This window comes from Lepeophtheirus salmonis, chromosome 10, assembly GCF_016086655.4.
Source record: "Lepeophtheirus salmonis chromosome 10, UVic_Lsal_1.4, whole genome shotgun sequence".
In the NCBI taxonomy this organism is placed as follows: Eukaryota; Metazoa; Arthropoda; class Copepoda; order Siphonostomatoida; family Caligidae; genus Lepeophtheirus; species Lepeophtheirus salmonis.
The window spans coordinates 23,797,881-23,819,757 of NC_052140.2; the positions used below are offsets into that span (position 1 = coordinate 23,797,881).

The 21,877-nt window shown below is 33.2% G+C and overlaps 1 protein-coding gene across 1 annotated transcript in view; it reads left to right on the plus strand.

Annotated features, from left to right (window-relative positions):
• LOC121125600 (uncharacterized) overlaps positions 1–21,495 on the plus strand; it is a 43,325-nt gene extending 21,830 nt beyond the window's left edge. Inside the window, exons 3-5 of the mRNA XM_071891370.1 lie at positions 12,725–12,872; positions 13,925–14,302; positions 14,360–21,495. Of these exons, the coding sequence (XP_071747471.1) occupies positions 12,725–12,872; positions 13,925–14,302; positions 14,360–14,736 (903 nt within the window). The 3' untranslated portion in view covers positions 14,737–21,495. The remainder of the gene's footprint in view (positions 1–12,724; positions 12,873–13,924; positions 14,303–14,359) is intronic.
• Positions 21,496–21,877: the final 382 nt, after the last annotated feature.

Genomic DNA, 21,877 nt, shown 5'->3' on the forward strand with positions numbered 1-21,877 from the left:
AAAAAAAAAAATAAATATATTTATATATAGGGTGTCCACGATAAATTGGAACTATCTTAAAATTCAACCTGCTTGATAAATATGGAATTTGGAGTGTATTTGTTACTATGAAAAAGTTAGACATGATATTAAACAATAAATTTATTCAACATGTCCTCCCTCAGCAGCCACCATCTTCTCCATCCTGCCCCTAAAGGATTTGCATTCCCTGATGACTTCCGCGGAATCGACAGCATTCAAATCCCTCGTAATGGAGCCCTTCAGTGATGCCGTAGCTGACCTTGCACACCTCCCTCTCCAACTTCCCCTACCAGTAGTAATAAAACAAATTGAGGTCGGGTGAGTTGGAGGCCCAGGTGTTGCGATCCCAGAAAGTGATGTCGTGGGAGTTGAGGAGGTTAGTGGTCCTCATGGCGATGTGTGCGGGCACTGAGTCTTGTTGGAATATGAACTCCCTCCCAGCGGCCGTATCCTTCATCCAGGGGATGACGAACTCCTCCATGACTTTGCAGTACTTTATCACTTTAACCCTTTCTTTGGGATAGAAGAAGAAAGGAGGCATCACCTAACCGGTGCTGCAGATGACACCCAGGGACATCACAGAGGCCGGGAACTTTGTGGTGAAGACTGCAGGGACCTCTTCTCTCTCCTTGGCAAGCCACCTGTCATTCTGGACGTTGTAGCTTCTGTCGATAGTCCAGTTCTTCTCGTGGGAGAAGAAGATGATTCTTCCTCCATGGCTCTTCAGGTCATTGAGGAGACACTTTCACTTTTGTGAGCATGGTGGCCTTCATGGATGCCGTGAGGATGTGTTGTTTGGCCATTCGGTATGACTTGTAACCGAGGTCCTCATTCACAGCCTTGGAGACCTGCTGATTGCTCACTCCACGGTTATTGGCCAACCCGGACAAGGAATTCCCCGGTGAAGCCTTGATGGACTTCCGGAGGCCTTCAAGGAAGCGGGGAGTGCGGATTCGGTCACTTATTATGTTGTGGGCCTTGCAGCAGACCTTCCTCTCAACCTCCCAGGCATTGAAAACCCGGTACACCGAGGTCTTGGGGTAGTTAAGAAGCTTGTAGATAGCAGAGGGCTTGTGTCCTGCGCGAGCCCATTCTAAGATGGTGCTTCTCCTTGCTTGTTCCATGATGACTATTGTTTGTTGTCAAAACAATTGTAGTGAAAGTTATAGTGTATTGTTCACGCAACCTTTTATATTAGTATGATTTAACCCCAAATATCCACAATATGGATCTGGATGAAGTTTAAAGTAGTTCCAATTTATTGTGGACACCCTGTAATCCTGCGGACGCCTCTGATAAACCAGTGGCGAGCAGTCTGGGGATGAGAGCCTCAAGTTTGGAGGCCAGAAACCATTGATGTGTTCGTTGCACTAAGCTTGAGTTGTTATGATCTTATGATTCAATGCTGAGTCTTGTTGCCAACAGTAATCTCCTTCGGTGTAGTTGGCATCCAACCAGGGATTCACCACTTAGTACTGCCTTCAGTTTCAAAAGACTCACTGTTCAAGAAGTCTTCAGAGACAATCTTGTTGTGTTCTCCACTTTCTGTCTTCCCAAAGAGGCTCTTGCTACTGAGAATGAGATTTCAGCCTTACGGACAAGTTCAACAGAGTAACCCAAATTGTCTACGACCTTATTTACAGAGTTATACGCGTAGATAAGTTCTTAAGTCCGTTATCTTTTTGCTCCATTGTCATTCTTTATTGAAGTATTGCAACCAATAAAACAGCATATGAAAACTGATAAATTTCGGAACAATTTTTTTAAATAACCGTAATAATGGCTTTATGGAGCTCTAATTGGCGCGGTAAATTTATCCACACAGTATTATGAAATAATTAAATATGGGATGATCTTTACCTAGTGGTCCATTAAAATCTGTACACTTTGAATTTTAAACTTCAACAAGATATATTTTATTAATTTACAATAGAATTTCCACAAAACTAATACTGTAAATAGATGTGTGTTTGAGCTATCTTAATCATTAATGTAGCCGGCCTTAGCAGCAATTATGGCTGTCAGGCGGTAGCGGAAGACCTGGCACTCGCTTCAGATGCAGTCCTCTGTCATGGCGTCCCAGTGCTGGCTGACAGTAGATTTGAGGGCCTCGGTCTTTTTGATGACGGACGCAGTATGCCTAAAGGTGAAGTGGAGGGGGTCGGCATCATAGATGTAGGGGGGGCAAAAGTTAAAAAAAAAAAAAAAAGAGTTCAAAAGAACTTCAACAGACTTATTCAAAAGAGTCTTGCAACGTATGAGATGGGTTTCTTTGAATGCTGGTGTCTCCATCCTCACAAGGCTATTTACACCCAATTTTTTCATAGCTCTCTAGAAAATCTGGTGTGAAACCCCAAGATATCTTCCTGCACACTCATAGACTGTTTATTTAACTCTTCTGGGTCTATTTTGTCTTTTCTGACAGAGCCTTCTTACTCTCCAATGTTTCGGACTTACTAATGGCGTAGACAGTGGTCCTGAACATGCCTAGGTGCTTAAATTGCCCAAATGGAAATTCATCTTCACATTCAAGTGTCATTTTCTGGCATTGTCGCTAGTGAGCTCAGATTTTTTTTTTTCAACTAATTGTTTATGTTTTGATATATCAAAATCTGAATTAATTTCTATCACTCAATCTTATTTAGTTATTGAATTAGTAATTGTTCAGATTTCCATGAGCAACCCAGTGGATGTAAATCCCCAATAAATTCGAGAAAACCCCAAGTTTGTACTCGTTGTGGTACCAAAAATGGTATTGGTATTTCGATACTTTTATTACTAAAAAACATAAATCCCGTTATGCACAATTCATTTGTACATACGGCTAGAAAAGATTTTTATTTGGAATGAGGGCTACCTCATAAATTTTAGGACTTTTTTACAAATAAAGTTTTTAATCATGCTTTTTTATGAAAGACAATTTTTTTGGGCTGGGGTTCAGAATTTTGGGACTGGTTTAAATCATCTTATGATTAATTTTTGTAACGCAGTATAAATAAGCTCTATCCTAAGACTGGATTGGCACCAATAAATTGGCACTAACACAACACTAATGTCGAGTACCAATGCAATGGAGTTCCAAAGTTATTCTATACAACTATATAAATCACTCCCCTGGAACCAAATATAGTCGTCATATCATTTTTTTTAATCCCACGTAATACGCATACAAAAACATTTATTTTTGATATAATTTCGTCACAACGGAAGAACTATATTCGTAGCTGCTGGAGATTACGTTCGTAGAGAACGAACAGAGATATGTCGTAGTTATGTATAATTATTTATAATTAAGGACAAATCAGCAACCATCCCATCTGTAACCCCAATGGGCTGACAATGTATTACATCCAGGAAACCTAGAAGAAACTAGAGGATTAGAAGAACCCCCGGAGGGCTATTTCGAGGTCGTAGGTAACATGAGCAATTGAGGAAGGTCTGGGATACGGAGCTCATCGATAAGGTGCGCATCATCATTGACCGGTCCCCAACGAGGCCCTTCGTCTCAATGGGAATGAAACTTGAAGTGAGTGACAAGAAAGTCAGAGCATTTGTTAACGACGATCTTAAACTATTATCTTGCAACATGCAAAGCGGCCAGATCTTGACCCTGGCCACCATGAATTGTATTCAAATTTGGTAGCCACAACCATGGATCACTTCGCATCCATACCCCGGGACCTAGTCGTCAAGACCTGCTCCCGCTTCAGAGTCTGTAATTCAGGCTAAGGGAAATGATATCGAGTAAGCCTCAAGCCACATAACCTACCAACAATGACTTTGTTTTTTATATGGAACAAAAAGATTAAAAATAACGGATTTATGTCTTGTTTTTTGTGAATACAAGAGTGGGTATGGATTTCATCTTCGAGGCTGTATATACATATTGTTGGATAGGTCTAAAAAAATAACCTAAAAAGACTGTTGTCCAATCAATCCGATCTGAATAAAAAATTTCAGTCCTAGGACGAGTTCTTATCGGTATTATACGGTAACTGCAACAACTTAACTGATTAGGAAATCAGTTCTAGAACTGATCCAACACTAACTCTATGTAATTTTTGACATTTATATTTACGCATTAAAACTCCCGCATAAATTAATCGAATAAAAACTTTTTCACCTTAGAATTACAGAAATCTATTCTCAAGGTAAAATATTAAATCAAGCATAAAGGAATTTCGTTGACAAATACAGCATATAACATTTGTTAATGAAATTCGTGGCTGTCTTTGTTTTAATAAGACTGAGTGACTTTCATATATTTTAATATTTCTCCAAAAAAAAAGTAAAGTTTATTCTTTTGGAGAAGGACAAAGAGTTGCCAAATTAAAGAATGAGATTAACTATCCTCGTAAATAAGTTATAAAGAACACATATGTAGTTTTTAATAAATAATTAATCTACATATTCGTCATCATTTATTTTGTGTTGTGTGGACTTGAGTTGAGTGAGTCAAGTCGAGTCTCAAGTCCATAAATACGATAAAAAAAGATAAAAGCTACAGTAATTACCCTTGCCCATAAAAATTTTCAACTACGAAGGCGAACTCAAAACTTAAAGAAACAAGACTAAATTAGGAAATAGTAATTTTTATGGAATAACGAAAAGACAGCTCAAAACTAAATTACAACTTGTTTTAATACTACGTATATATTTTGTCATATTTGTTATTCAGAATGTTCTACTTCACAAACAATAACGGCCTCTTCACGCCAGCAAACAAATTGGCAGCTTTTGACGAGGAAGTTCGTGTCCATGGTGCAACATGTTGCCATGATAGGAGCTGGGAGCAAATCCTAATTTGGTTTAGATGTGCAGTAGCCATTTTTCTACAGGACACACCAAACTGAAAAGTCTAGAAGTCAGGGCTGAAGGAGGACCACATGGAGGCAAGCCAGCAGTAAGGCATATTGTTGCTGCATAAGTATTGGTTCTTTTAGTCAATATTATGGGAGGTAACCCACGTTAGGTCACTTCTAGAAAAGACTAGTAGAAAGTGGAGCTTCTAGTCTCTGACATCATGGCCCAGAAGATGGTACACGCCTTCCTTTTTTTGTTTCATTCTCCAACATTTTTATACTTAGAGACATGGGATAAAAACTAAACTTGTTTATTATGTTTTTAGCTGTCGTTTGGTTACGTAATAAAGCTTTGTAATTCAAAATAAGGGGGATAAAGTCGTTAATAAATTATATTTGGATCCTCACTTTTGTAGAGATATTAGGAGAGTGAGGATACATGTGACAAAAAATCATTTTTTTTTAATGTCATAAGTTTCACAATTTAAAAGTTAATTCAACGCCTGGGTAACATGACAGGGGCGTTACCTACGACAAAAAATTCCAAAGTATTTATGATGTAGTACAATAATTAATAGGCATTTATTGGTGTTTTTGAAACTAACCGAATGTAGGATACTTGATACGCCGAGAGGAGACATGATACAGGGTAGGAGGAGATATAGTACAGGGTAGGATTAGACATGTTACAACAAGAGAAAACATGTAAAAACTGTCATTTGTTATATTCAAGCTTTTATTTTATTTTTTAAGACAGTTTGTCAGCATAAAGTAAATACTAAAACAAAACATTTACAGAAAAAATATTTTCTTTATTATTTAATTATTGATATTTATTCTGATATCGGAGGGTGGGGGGGAGGAGGGGGAGGTTACAATTTTAGTTTTTACACTCGTAATATTAAGTTCTAGATTAAGACTAGACGGAGATAGCACTATTGATATGCATTGTTTTACCAGTAAAAAAAAATCATATTTCCAATGATTTTTTCAATTATTTCTTCCAAATTCACAGGAATATCTCATTTATGCTAGAAAATTGAAAATAATAAAAATATTGTTTTGTCAAATATGGGTAGAGTTGACCTCTGTTGCACAAAAATTTTCACTTTTGACACTTGGAAATCGACTAAATCTATGAAAAAGCGGGCATTTCATGAATATATAAAAAAGTCCCCTGAACGCTCTGGTAAGGGTATACAAAGTGGATATGTTCTGTCTAATGAGAACAGCTGGGCACACAACAAAATGCAGGAAAAACATTTAATTCAATTATTTACTAATTTATATCATTTTTCATCTTTTTAATATTCCATTAATTGGTTAGATGAAATTGCACTGATCAAGTAAATGTAAACATTCAATTGTAACATTTACTTAATCTGACCTCATCTTTGAAGTCCATATACATTAAGTATATTTTCTTCTCTATGAAAGACCAAGGCGCAAACTTACAGACATTGAGTTTATTAAAAGGCTTAGAATAGGAATTACTAAAAAGCTTTCTAGATATTGATAACTAAAGATTAGAGAAGGAGATGGAGTATATATGGAGTGAAGTTAGTATCTTAGCTGAAAGAGAAGTTTCAGAATCTCCCTAATATTCTTCATATATCTTAGAAATTGCATCTTATGGAGAGTGAGAGAATCGAGCTAGAATACTTACTAACATCTCATAATAGTTATCAAGTTTGGTCGATAACTTTACGAGTCGATACAACACTACTTGTATTTAATTTCAAGATATTATTTCTAACATTTAAATCTTTAAATGTTGTGACATTCATACTAACGGAAGCAAAGCTTAGGCTAACAAAAGTATAGAAAACAACTTTTTTACTCAGAGAAAACTATTTTTGTTTGAATTATATATTTTTTACTGAGTCAAAAGTCTTGAAAAAACTATTTCATTTGTTTGATTAATATATACCATTTTTTAAATACAATTGGGACTTAGAGTGGTCAAAAGTCTTGAATGAGAGCTAGGTAATAAAGTTCACCGAGTCCGCAAAGAACTAGAAGATGGGCCCTGTCCACAGTTGTTAAGGCTGTAAAAAAAGGCTTGTGGAAAGTCACTAAAGAGGATTGAGAGTCCCTCTTTCCATAACAAACTATGTCAAAAGGGTTGTCAGCAACTTTTAATTGACTTAAAACACAACTGAAATTGGAAAGACGTTCATTGTAGACCCTGTCTACAACAAGCAAAATGACTGATTGGTTCGTTTTGGTAATACTAGTAACAACATTCAGGCTATCACCTAGACTAAGTAGATGGCCTCTGTGATGATGTCAGGGATTAGAGCTCCCATGTAAGAAAAAAGCTGGGACTCTAATTTCTTAGTTAATAATTATAGTTGCAAAAATATAAGTTTATACAAAGTTATCTCCAGTACTCTAAACGTTGTCTTATTCATTCAATTTTGCCACCCTCAACTATAACTATGATAATAATAGTCTTAAAGAAAGATAATTAAAGTTTTGTGTCTCGTTCAGATTCCATTCTCAGGGATTTTTCTTTGTACGGGGTATTGCTTTTTTTTCTACATTTTACGACAGACGTCTTATATTTACGGACTACAAAATTTCTGTTTGATTATATTTTTGAATGACATTTTTTAAAGGTTAAGCCTATTTATTAATCTGAGTCAAATTATATTTATTACGTGTTTTTGGCAAGTACTATTTACTTATATTTTTTCCATTGACCCTCTGAATTTGTTTCGCTTTACTCTTGTATAAAATATTCATTTTAAAAAAAAAGAAATTTACTGAGGAACATCCCATTTTTTTCAACCCTTATAATTTATAGGGTGTGACCCCTCCCCGAGGATACGACCCTGACCAATCTTAGCTCAGTTAAAAGATAATTTATGCTATCTGAGAGCTGATATTTCATGGATACAACAAGTTTAGCTCCAGAATTTTTCAAATCCCTCACGTATAAGCTAAGACTTTTGAATTGTATGAGTAGGTTAGTTTATTAGTTTTCACCCGGTATTCAAAATGAAAAATTAATTAGCCTGTTTTGTTGGGAAAAAAATGCGGTAAATTGATAGGACGAAAGAGAGTCAATATTATATAACGTGGCGCAGGGCTTAGTCTTACATAATATTGTAGGCTATAGAGCATATTAAATATTCATGTAGTGGGATGTCAATATTGGATTAATTGAGGTGGTTTTTAATTTTAATGGAAAAGTATATGTTCCTAAGAGCAAAATGTAAATGTTCTTATTAATTATTCCTCTTAAAAGACGGAGAACAACCTTGAGGATTTGTTGCAGAGTTACAATTGTAAGCCCTTGTTTGACTAAAAGAAGAATTGAGGACCGATATCAAAGTAATTTTTCATAATGTCCTTGTAAGTATCATTTTCTCCTTCCTCCCTTATCCCAACTGCTTGTAGCCCATCCCATGAAACTTCCTCACAAAATCAGATGCTTGACTCAAAAATATTTCTGAAATTTTCCTTTTTGTATACACGACTAAAATACACACAATTGTCATCACTAAGGATCGCTATGGTTTATAGTGATATATCTCGGTGCTCGGACATAACGTTGGAAGACACAACGTCGAATGTACAAACGTAAAATGAACAATTTTAGCACATTTCCAAAAGATTTTCTTTATCTAGTAGGTATCCCTATCCATTACGTAAAAGATTTTTTCAACCTGATTGAGTCTTCATCATTTCCATGACAACTTAAAGTAACAGTACAGTAAACATAAAAAATATAGTTGTAACTGTATCTATTAAGCTACAAATATATATATGATTTAGAGAATAAGTAGTTAATGGCATGCCCAATGTTATTATAAAAATAATTCTAATAATTATGTTCCATACAAAATAATAATACCTATAATAATATCATTGTTTCGACAACAGCACTCAATAAACAATTATTCTTATTCGGGATTCTATTTCATTTGGGTCCAAAATTCGAGGCAAGTATAATTTTTGTGTCGGAAAGTTCTGGTAACCAAAATTTACCCGAACATTTAGGCTTAAAGATCTAAACCAACAACAAGCCGGGGAAAAAATGTGGATCCGTCCTTCCTTTATTCATAATATGCATTATGAGTAAAGATTGGATTAGTGTAAGGACATCAATTAAAGGCGGGAGCAAGACATATATGTAGTATACCTGAATTAAGGGTCTTATTAATATCACTTGCCTGTTATATGATTTTTTTGGGGGGAGAGAAAATGAATAATAACTATAAAGAAAAGAACCTTTTAGATGCAATTTATCATTAGAAGAGGAAAAATATCATAATTATATTTAAATTCCTGTATATTTTTGTAATTATGCAGTTTTGAATACATTTACACCAAAGATAGGCGAGAATTCTTCTTTAAAAGTGATAAGTTAACACCCCACGACTTTTTAAATAATGCATCTAAAAGAAAAAGGAGCACACGCATCAACCTTCCTTTTCCAAATGCAATACTTTATTTAGGTTTTTCTTTACGTGGATCCCTTCTTTATTTAAATAAGGAAGGCAAAGACTGGACACTTGCAGAAACACAGCCCATTGTTCTGTTAGGTTCTTTTCGGGACAGGGACTTGGTCTTTTAATCATTTTTTGGTTCCCTAAACAGGGATCCCTTGTGGACCATGTTCCCCATAGTTATTTTCTCTTTGCCTTCCTTTGCTCTAGTACGAATATTTACATTCATATATGAAAATTTTAAAAGTTGAGACATATATAAGTAACATAAAAATAAAAACAATGTACATTAAAGTAAAATATATCAAAGGGATAATCAGAAATAACTTTTTAGAGTAGTTTAATATTGAACATAATAGCTTAAAACGGCATTGGCTCCGACTTGTCCATCATGTTATTAAGTGTCGGATGGCCATCCGATTAAAACCCTTGGAGAATGTTTGAAAACGTATAATTTCTCTATTGTTTAAAATTTATAAAAACTTTCCATATTACAATTCCATAAACCAATGGCCATATTACATAAGAGATTAAAGATATTGGGTTAGTAATGCAGTGCAAATTCACACGATTCAGTCATAAGGAGGCTAAGATCAAATAAAAGCCACGTTTGGGTATGGCAGGGTTATGTTAAAATATATATAGATAATTGGCTCTCGCCCCTCGCTATAAAATTTTATTTTCAAAACTTTGCTAAAATTTGCTTTTATTTCTCTCCCCCCTGTCACATCAACAATAGTGTCCTGGGTGATAGCTAAAATGAATTATACCCAAGCAACATTTTGTAACGTGAACATAATTTAATTTGAAATATATGTTACTTGTTCAACTAAGTCCCTTCTTTACCCGCTTGTGAATGGGGGAAAAGGGAGGGGAACTAAATGTGCGTAAATCAGATATTCTAAAACCCTGGCCTTTGCATCAATACGATCCATTTTGCATAGAGCATGCAAGGTTGTTAGGACTTTTAGTTGGATCCATTTCATGAACATTGGAAGGATGCCTGGAGCCTTATTTAGGTCAGTATAGGCCTGTTTAGACATTACCCTCTCCAATTCATTACTACAGTTATTACAATGATATCATTTAGTTCAGGGCTGCTTATCTGGTAGCCTTCAAGTTTAGACAATTGGACATAGACATTCGTTAAATATTTGTTACCGAAATCAAAATGGGCAAATATTGATTTTTTGAACTCGTCCGTCCCGTACTTATGCTTATCTTGAGTGCTGACGGGGCTGGCCATTATTTGCACAGCAGGGGAAATTCTTTGTTTGAAACGTTCATTTGCCGAGTAAGCAAGAAAGATAAGTTTTGATGTCCTTGTTGACAACTCTATCCCCTTTGTGTCTACTTTTGAATAAAGTACTTTTCTGTACCACTCGGAGGGCTGATCACTGGAGGAGCATGATAATCCCCGTATCTTGACCTTCTTTAACTCAAGAGCCTTCATGGGGATCACTCCATCATAGAGGTCTGTTATATCTACAGACCTCTATGATGGATTTTTTGTTTTCTTTGGAACCTTTAGTTGTGCCCAGTAGCGCCTAAGAGCTCTACCGTTTGCTAGGATCCGGCTATAGATGAGAAACTGTTTCAAGTTCTCCTCCAACCCTCAATCGGCAACCCTAGCATGGTAAAACTCTTTTTTTGTATGGTTTGGGACAGCCCTACCCACTCTCTTACAGATGGGAGGGAGTCCAATATGTGTACTCTTATCTGGAGGGCACAACCCTTTAGATCTGTAAACCTGCATCTTCCGTAAGTGAGTGGGTAGTTTAGACGAGGGATGAGATGATCCCTAAGACATATATCTGTGGAAGACACTAAAAAAGTTTATTTCCTGGCTAATTCTTGGAAACCACACCCTTATATAATATCAAAAATGATCGCGTTGAATCCATATACACGATTTTTATTATATTAAGTACAATTTATATTTCGAAAAAAAGGAAAATCTGCAAAATAAAACTTATTTTTAGATAGTAATCACAACTTTTACAGAAACTCACAAGGGACAGGAAGTAATGAAACTTGACAGGGGTTGGGTTGAATGTTGCCCTTTAAAAAAAAGCCATTTTGAAAAAAAAAAAAAAAAAAAAAAAATGACTTTTTAGAAATAAAAATAAGAGTTCTAAAAAAAGCTAATTATCTAAATATTTGACTAAGAAATTTGAAAGGCATGAGCTTTTCTGAAAAAAGACAATTAAAAAAATAAATAATTGTATCTCTATTTCAAGAAAGGCCTTTTATTTTTTAGGTAAATATTTTTTTTTAAATGCCAATTAATACTTTATTATTTACGACTCTAGCCCTCTCATTTATCCCATTGGTCACTTCAATTTTTTGGTAATATTTATTGTATTACTTTTTTTAAAAGAAACTAGTGTTTGATTAAAATTTTATAATTATTTTTTTTTAGGGATTTTTCATTTAATAAGGTGTATTTTTTTTTTTCATTGTCTATAATGTAAGTTCGTTGCAAGAGCCGGTTCCAATATCAAATAATGTAAAATACTGTTTTAAAAGCGTCAGTTCCTCGGTACCACAAAAGTAATTGTATAGCAAATGACACTTGACTGTTCCTGTACAGAAAAAAGAGCACATTTTCAGTCACATTTTGATAGGGTTAGTAAGTTTAATCAAAAAGTTCCAGCCGAAAGTTTTAATTTATATGTAGAACATAAAAAAAATAAACTGGATAACATGGGCGTTATAGTCTGCACCGGCAACAACACGTCTGACATCATGAAGACCATGAATGTCAGTAAGGTCCCTGTATTTCGAGGGAACAACTTTAAAGACAAGCCTACAAGTTGTAGACTAACCAAGATGAAACCAAATTAGGAAATGAAGTGCTTTGATTAAGACTGTCAATAAGACTTGTGGTAAGTCACTCAAGAGGATTGACAGGCCCCACGTTTCACAAAAATAACTAAAACTCCGTCAGGAACGTTGTTAATGTCTTCTTAAAACAAAGTTAAAATCGCATAAAAAATTCTGGTGAAAAAATATTTATTGTGGGCCCTGGCTACAACAAGCAAAATGACCGATTGGTTTGCTTTAGTAAAACATGCAGCAACATTAGGACTGTCACCTAAACCAAGCATCTTGCATCTGTAATCATGTTAAGGATTGTGGCCTCTTTGGGAGTAAAAACATGATCTTGCCAGAGCAAACAAAAAGCCAAAATCAAGCTCTTTTTTCGTCGATCGTGAATATGTCCTATACGTATATCAAATGAAAGCTGAGAACCTAAGCTTTCGGTAAATCGCTAGAACATTCTAATTAAACCATCTATACTTATACAAACATGTGACTGAAAATCTTATCAAGACTTTTTCCCGTCCTGCTAATAAAATTACTAATATGTATCTACATTTTCATATATTTAAGAATTTTTGTTACATTTAATATAACTAAATGTCTGTATTTTGTTTTAAGGTCAAACCCTTTTGTGAATGGGAGAAGCTGGATATGTCATCTCTGGAGAAGAGGAAGCTTCTATGCAGTATTATGTTCCATATTGTTGCTATTACATGTGTGATTTGGTCTTTGTACGTCCTTATCGATCGAACAGCTGAAGAAATAAAGGAAATTATTTGCTATTCATATAAATTAAGATTTTTATTATGTGTTTACATATATTGTACTATCTATGTACATATATACATGAAGTGTTTTCAACCGGTGTGTGACAGAACATCGAGGTGCCGCAGAGAGCATACTGGGTTCCACTTAGCCAGTGGTACAAGATTTTTTTGTTTCTATTTTGTAAATTTATTTGCCTCGAAATTGTTTTGACAATTACATGTGTGCCTTCGGTTGCCAAAGGTTGATAACTCCTGCTATACATGGAACATAAAATCTCTTTATCTATTTGTAGAATAACTTAAGGAAAAGAAAAATGAGTACTTGTTCCATATATAGGGTATATCTTTAATTTTACATACAGTCAAGCCTGTACTAAGTTGTCAAGCATAGTAGACTGAAAAAACAATCTCTTAGTTCAGGTGACCTCATAAAACCAAGTTCCCATTTTTTAATAATTCTAAACTAGAAAAATACATATGGCCGCTAAGTGCAGTGACACGCATAAAGAAGGTGGCTGTTAGACCAGATTTGACTGTATAATGATTGATTTTCTTTATCCAAAATATGTAATTCAATAGAGTGTTTTTGTTGACGTCATAAATTGCATCATAATTGAAGGCAACGCCATCTTGGGAACTCAAAATTGATATTTTTACAACATAAACTCACAAATTTCTTATAAATCTTTATGTCACTTTGTCGAACTGCTTTAAGAATGAAAAAAGATTCAATATATGCATTGAATACTATTTCAAGTCAAAGACAAACATATATAAAAATGTATTTTTACTTGGCTTACTTTGTTAGGGAAATAAGCAACTATGTATTTAAAGGATATATTTTTGATAGATAATAATTTTCAAGGCATTTTGTTTGTTGATCTCATTTTGACACTCAATTACAAAGCAATAGTTCATTACATTCCTTTATATTAATCAAAAAAGCTGACGTTTCATGAAAACAATCTTTGAACATTTAATTGAAATAAGGACATGAAAAAATAATCATTTATTTATATAAATAAGATAATCAATTTCTTCGTTATATTATAGGATGGGAATCTATATTGGCCCTTTTGGACCAAATTAATAGTGGTAGCAATTGGATTTACTGGGGGAGTGGTTTTTATGTACATTCAGTGCAAGGTGTACGTTCATTTATGTCGAAAGTGGAAGGCATATAATCGAATAATAGTTATTCAAGATACCCCTGATTATACACTAAAGCCTAAAATAAAAAAGGTTTCTATAGCACTTCCAACACCTCCTCCTCCAACTGTGTCAACAGTCCCAGAAATATATAGCCCCACGACACCGAATCCAGTAACTTCTCCACAGAGCTCTACTGCAGGAGGAGGGGGTCGATCCTCATCGCGGGACATACCCACACACGACTTTAACTTTTCTTCTCATCAAAAATATACCAAAGGTAAGGGTTTCCATCAATAAAAAAAAATAAAGAAACGTGTAATGATCCATCCATCAGGAAATTCATCTCTGTCCTCTTCTGCTCCTGATATATCTACCAAAGCCTCAGCAACCCATCACCCACAATCACAAATCCTACTCCCTTCTTCAGCCAACATAACGTCAAAATCCAATGCAGAAACTCAAACGGCACTCAGAGGAGTGTCTCTCCTTCGTGTTCTTAGAGACTCATCTGAATCTGATGACCCAGCAGATTTAAGAGCTGTCTCCAAAATCCTTATAGATGACTCTAATACATCGATATTTATTGCAAACTGTGAAGAGACGCGTCGACAAGACATGAAACTACCAAACTCTGGGAATTTATTACTTCCAGGACAGTCCTCTGAGGAAGAAGAAAGCGTTGGGCACAAAGTTAATCAAGTAGGAGACTGATTTGACTGAACGGATTTAAAGTCAATGTTTATCTCATCGTGATGTTAATTAAAATAGTTAAATATTATGTCAGTGTTATGTACACACTGCTATTAATTATATTTGTTGTGTACGAGTTGCGGTTTTGTACGCCATAACGCCTTTTTTAATTACCTACAAAAGCAGTCCTTTCAATTACCAAATCCCAATTGATGATTTTATCATTTATTTCTGAAATATTAAATATTTCAAAGGTTATAATGCTTTTACGAGTAATAATATGACTTTATAATGTGGTGCAGAATAGTTTGAATTAGCAAAGCCCCAAATTACATCATTAACAACACTGGTCGACCAAATTGACACTCTCTTATAACCCTTGGCTTGAAATGGTGTGTTTCGGATTGCTTTTACTTCCAAGCACATGAAAATGACCTGTACGTAAGATATGGACTGAACAGTCTCAAGTTTAACAAGAAAACACGTTTTTCTTCGTACAAAATTGTCTTTTTTTTATTGGCTTAATGGAACGGAGTCCCCATAACACTTTTCAAACCATTGCTTAATTTGTACAGTATTTTTTCCAAACAAGAAGAACTTGTAAAATTAAAACACAAAATTGTTTATAATGACTCACAAATTAAAAACTAGATTGCTATGAAATTTTGACAACTGTATTTTGAAGATTGGTACTAACGGAATATGAGGTGAATTTAAAAAATAGCGCCATCTCAATGTGACGCCCAGTACTTTTCTGCCCATCTGTTATGCCCCGAAATATCTGCTTCTGTGGCCCATAGATAATTTTTTTGAAAAATATTTTTTTTACTTCTACAGTTCAATGTTAATTTTTGCTTATTTTCCCCCTTTCAACCTTTTCTTTTAGTTTATCTGTGTCTTTTTCGGAAAAAGTGCCTTGTAAGTACAAAAAATTACGTAAAAAGGAACTAATCTATGGAGTTTTTAAGCATTCCTCATGTTTTATGACAACGATGATAAAACCATACTTTCAAATAAAGTGAGGTCATAGAACTTCATAATTAAAAAAATCGCTTTCCAAAAAATATATACATTTTTAAAAGTAATTTAATATTTGTTGACTAAAATAATGTTTTTGTATATTTATTAAACTATCAAGGTTTATTTATAGTATATAAACTGCTGCCTTTTGAAGGCCATGTCTCTAAAAGTATTTTGTCGTCAAGGGCATGTTTCTTGAGATAAAAGAAAGCATGAACTCACCATCTAAATCCAAAGGCAAGAATTTGTTGTATAATTTGGTTCTAAGTAACTTGGCTGCTCCCTTTTTGGCAGCCGGTAATTTGCCACCAAGATTTGTGCCGCTGATAATTTTGCCGCATGACAAGCTCGGAGAAAAAGAAAAAAGGAAAATCCTGATTAAATAAATAATAATAAAGCAATAGTCAATAAGTTCTAATACTATCTGGGGGAGCAAACCTTCAATCATGGAACCTCTTGTACATAAAATATCATTTTTGATAAGAAGTTCCTTTTCATAAACTCATATGAACTTTGTACAATTATGAAACTATAAAATTTGTCATGGTTCTAATTTTACATCAGCATCACGTGGTATTTAATGTAACTCTACAATTTAATGATAATATTTCAAATCCCAAAAACATTTGTTGAGGCAAAAGTGATGTACTCACTCTATCTTTTCCTGTTAGTGAAGTAACGCCTTAGGCAATTAATCTGATCAAGATACACCCTTCAAGTTCGAGCCGATAATTTAAAAAAAAAAAACAAAAAAACGCGGCGAGTTTGTCGTCCGGCAAAATTTCCCGGAGGAAAAATTAACAGAAAATTACCAGTCACGGTGTAATCTATATGTCGACCATCTAAGGAACATTCAATTTTTGCATTCCCTTTTTCATTCCTGTAAATTTTTCCTTTGATTTTTTGGTTGTCATAGTCGCTGAGTCACCGCCCAAGACAGTTTATTTATTTTTTTTTTTTTTGAACTCAAATATCAGAAATACCCTCCTATTTTCCCCCAAACTAGTCCAGTTCACAAATATTTTTATTAATATATATCAATGACGTTTTTTTAGCAAATAATACTTTATTTTTATAATAAAACATTTTATAAATAAAGGACTTATGGTCTTTTTTAAATAAATATGATAGCTTTTTTTTTTATTTGATTTTTTACAACTTTTATGCTAATCCTGGCCCTGGAAAAGGATAATACTCAATTGTTTTTCGGTTTTTATATAACAGACATTGGAATTATTTCCCAGTCATGACATAAATAATGAAAATTTTACATTATATATAACTTTTTTTCAACTCAAATAACAAATCTTTTAAATTCCATTGTCAATTGTTGTAGTGCTTGACGCGAAAATAAAAGTCTGTCATTAGTTTTTTGTATCAAATCTGATTTTTGATAACTTTTCATTTTAACTTTTGAGTAAAAAATTTTTTTGTAATCTACATCAAAACTAACTCATATTCTTCCAAATTAAATGTTGATGTCAGTATTTGATTTTATTTTATATACAATCATCCAATTCTGAGGAAATACAATTGAAAAGTTATTGGTAGTCAAAAAATTTGATTCAAAAATAATAATTTCCAATATGTAAACAGCAAGCAAATACTTTTAGAATTGATTATGCAGAGGGGTCTGTTGGATTTTATTTTGAGATTGCTTTTTTTTTTTTAGAAGAAACAAAAAACCTTTTTTACAAATATTTTTAAAGCTAAAATTTTTCGGAAGAACTAAATTTGATGGAATGAGCTTTTTTAATATTGAAATCAAAACTTGGAAGGCTTTTTACATTTAATTTTTATGAAAACGCAAGCCAATAACTTTATGTAGTTTTGACGATAAAAATTGTATTTGAGAGGGGGCTACAGCCTCTCCAGCAACTGTCTCTGGATTGCAATTTTACCAATAATTTGTCAAATTAGAGACGGAAAACTTTTAAAAAGTGTTTTAAAAAAAAGAAATTGATGTTTTTCCTCCAGAATTACGACATTTAAAATTTTTTAAACAAGAAGACCTTTCTTTATTATTATAATTATAATTTTTTTTTCCTGCATAATTTTGTTTTAGAAAAGAAATTCTTAAACAAATTTTTTTGAATTATATTTTGGGTGGAATTTTTTTTAGTACCAAGCAAAAGTTCTTTGATTTTGGGGACTATATCCCCACTGCATACAACCCTACCAATGGCCCTATGTTCCAGGAGCCACTACATCCATCCTACCCCATGTTTACTCCCTTGATATGTCATTTAATTTTTGTTCCTTGCCTTTTGTAATCCATGGAGAGGGTCTCTCCTACCATTCTTGACTATAGCACATGGACTGTAAGTCCTTCATCTCATTTTTGGGTTGCAACTTGTACACAACTTATACATGCGTCATTTATTATTTACATAAAACAAAGTATCTATCTTGCTTTCCTTTTACAGATTTACAGAGGTAAAGCCCAAGTGGATGCAGTTATTAAAAGCACAATGCATTTTACACCATTTTGATTTTCGGTTCAATATGTTACAATATTCGTCAATATTAATTATTATCAAACTTTATATTTTATACTGACATATCTCGTTATTGTTATTAACAAAAAGTACAAAATCAAATGACAAATTAAAGTATGAATGATGAACCATAGAAAAACTCAGTCTACTCACGTTTTGTGGCTTTAGCGCTACCATACATGTAGGTTAGGGCGTATCAAGGGCGTCTGTATTCTGGGATTTTCTTATTTATTCACTCAAATGTGGTACTTGGTAATACAAACATAGGGACAAAAATCTTCAACATCAAAAGTGTTTCTGAGTGCCCATCAATCATTTATATATATGAGATAAGATTAAAAAGTTCTGAGCGTTTTTTCGCTTCATTTTGACAATAAAATTAACATAGTTAAGAGTATCCGATTTGGATGGTTCCAACGTTTTGTTGTCTCATCTACAGTTCCTGGTCAATGGAGTAAGTGCTCACATCCCGGTACCCTTCAACGATTTCCACTATTTTATAGACATTTTCTACGTGAATATTACAAGAACACAATCGTAGGCATCACCTGATGTTGCATTCGATACTCAATTGAGTCCATAAACAGCACAATTTTTTTGTCCCGTCTGCCAATAATAATGAATAATGTATAGAATTTTCTCTGTTTTTACTTCCATTTGAGAACGCTGTAACACGCAACTGGCTTCACCAAACACACAAATGTAAATGATCTGTTTTTTAAATGTACGCTTTATTTTAAATAATACTTTAAAGTTTTTTTTATGCAATGTATAAATCGTGAGAAATAGCTCACTAAAGAGATATAGCGAATTTTTTCTAGTTGAATTTTTATTCGACTTTTCGTCTGACATTTTCTCCTTTTTTCGAACACTTAGCCTTTCCAAAAATGTCCGGGCGGCCTTTTAACTTAATTTTTCATAGTCACATTTATCGAATTATGTTTTTTCTTTTCAAAAAAGTTATTTTTATAATGCCTGTTTTTAAAGAAAAGGGAAATACTTTTTATGACGTTTTTAAACGTAAATTGTGTCCATAATGACGTTTTTTCAGAAAGTAATATTTTGTTCTTGTTATAAAATGATCATTCAAAAAAATAATCCAAGAAAAGGATAATCCCCATTTTTTCTGAGTCTAATTTAAGACTGACTTTATTTTCCAGTCATTAAATAAATACGTTATGCATAACTTTACATCTAATAACCAATTTTTTTCGAATTAAATAACACATAAAGGGTTCACGCACCTTAACTTCTTTGTGACAGCACTAATCAATATATAGACCATCCATGGAATATTTCTTTCATTACTTCCTTATTTTTACTAGAATCTAGTCACTTTCTATCAAATGAAAGCCCTTGATTAGGAAGGATAAGCCCGTTAAGGCTCTATTTGTTATGGAATCAAATATATACAGGCAAATCCGAATAAAGGAAACCGCTATTTTCATATGAAAAGTTGAATATATTCGGGTTTCTTTTTATCCGAATTGTCCAAAAACCTCGTCATTAGGATACTTTTGTAAATAAGTAATTTTGAGACTCCTTATTTCGAGGTATACAATGTTTGAATATATCCTGTTTTTGATAGATCATCGATAATTTTTAGCTTATTTCTTAGCAAAAGAGCTTTTTGGACACACTCGTGATATGTATCCGTTGTGATTGAAAAACAATGTGAAATGAATTTAAAAAGAAAGATAATTGAACAAATATGTTAGGGTCAGCTTAGGATTTGTACCTATAAAAAGGAGGAAAATCCTCATGAGAATTCCTCATTCTGATGAACTCCCATAAAGTTAATAGCAAAAAGAGAAGAAAAAGTTCACTTTATACATATTTTTTACTTCGGCATTTCTTCTAGCGAAGTTTTTTTATGTATTAAAAAATTATATCAATGAGAAAAGGTTGACTAAAGACTTAATTTAACTGTACAACATATGTAAGTAATTGTTGGTAACCAGGAACATCCTTTAATTTGGTTTATTTGCGTGCAGATTCAAATTATTAAACGTCACATTTGAAAGAATAGATAAGAAAATCCATCAAAAACTTACAAAGTCATGGGCAGCACGATGCACCATAGTGAGAATGGTACCCAAGAAATAATTAAATTTAGACGGACAACACTAAAGCTTTTTTTTTTTGAGTACTGTCTATAGAATCCAATGAACACAATTCCATTGATATATGTATTTTAATATTTACCTTGAGCACAAAGCCGATAAATGTTTAGAAAAAGTGACAAAAAATTATATAAATGTTTTATTTTTTTGAAAAGTATATATTTAAAATAAAGGTAAAATTATAAAAAAAAAATATTATCAAATATTTGAAACTATAATATTTACTACAAAAAAAAAAAAAATGAGAGTTTCGATAAACGTCAATATTTGGCTTTGCACAATCTATACTTTATTTTTTTTTTTAAACTTATATATCTGATCCGTCAATACAAAAGCAAGCTAGAAGGATTTTTCTCAAAATTGAGCGTGGATTATATTTGCATTCTCCTACGAATATTTGTCAATTTCTTTGAGTGTTCCACAAATCTTACTAACAGTAGCAAAAATTGATCCTCACAACAAAATAGGGAGACATTTATAGATTTTATTTCAAAAAGGCCATATTGGGACCAATATAAGTTTCTTTAATCAAATAAAGGTTCTAAACTATAGTTGAAATTATTGAGTATCGTAGCCCATTCCATAAATTTGAATAATCAGCCTATAATTAACTCATATATCTCTATGAAATATTGGGGTGGATGGAAATATGAAGTAAAAAAAATTGTTTTTATGCAGATGCACCACATATATACCATTTTATTTAAATTATTATTGAATAGATATTTGGTGAAAAAGTTATTAGTCAGACTCAAAAACCCAAACATGTGATGTTTAGAGTTTTTTGCTTCCGAATTTTCTTACAAATATTTTTATACATTTGCATAAAATTAAACAAATGTGTTCTTTAGGTTCATACACAGTACTCAAAATGAGGTGAAGATCGTTTCGTCAAATTCTGGGGTATGAGTCTCACTCTAATATAGTATAATGTGTTCTTAAATTTATTAATTGTTACAAATTGAATTTAAATTCTTGTTTTAAACTTTTATTATTATTGTGTTATGATTAAAATGATAGATTTATTCTTTGTATGGACAAAAGTTTAAGCTTTAGCATTCAAAACTATGAAATTTTTGTTATGACTTTTCAACTGTTATTATAGTGGGAACGTTTGAATCATTATATCAACTGCAGTATACTTTATTACTTAACACTCGTCAACTAGAGTACCGATTAACGAAGGGTGGGAGGAGGGCTGTTTATAGTATGAACGGGGCCTGGGGGTAATAATGTGCATGGTTATTTTCTTTTTTTTTTAATTTGATTTTTTTAGAAAAGAAAAATGTGTAAAATAATAAATTTTCTAGTTTTATTACGAGGATCCATGATCAAAAATAATCTTATCTAAATAAAGAAATCCATGATTTGAAAAAGGTGATAATACAGAAAATGAAGATAAAATATGTTTTAGGAAGGGTAGAACTGTACCGGAAGGTCCATTGAAATAGAGATTGAAATTAGTTCATATTTTAAAATACTAAAGCATAACCAATTAGTTACCAAACAAGACAAACCTGA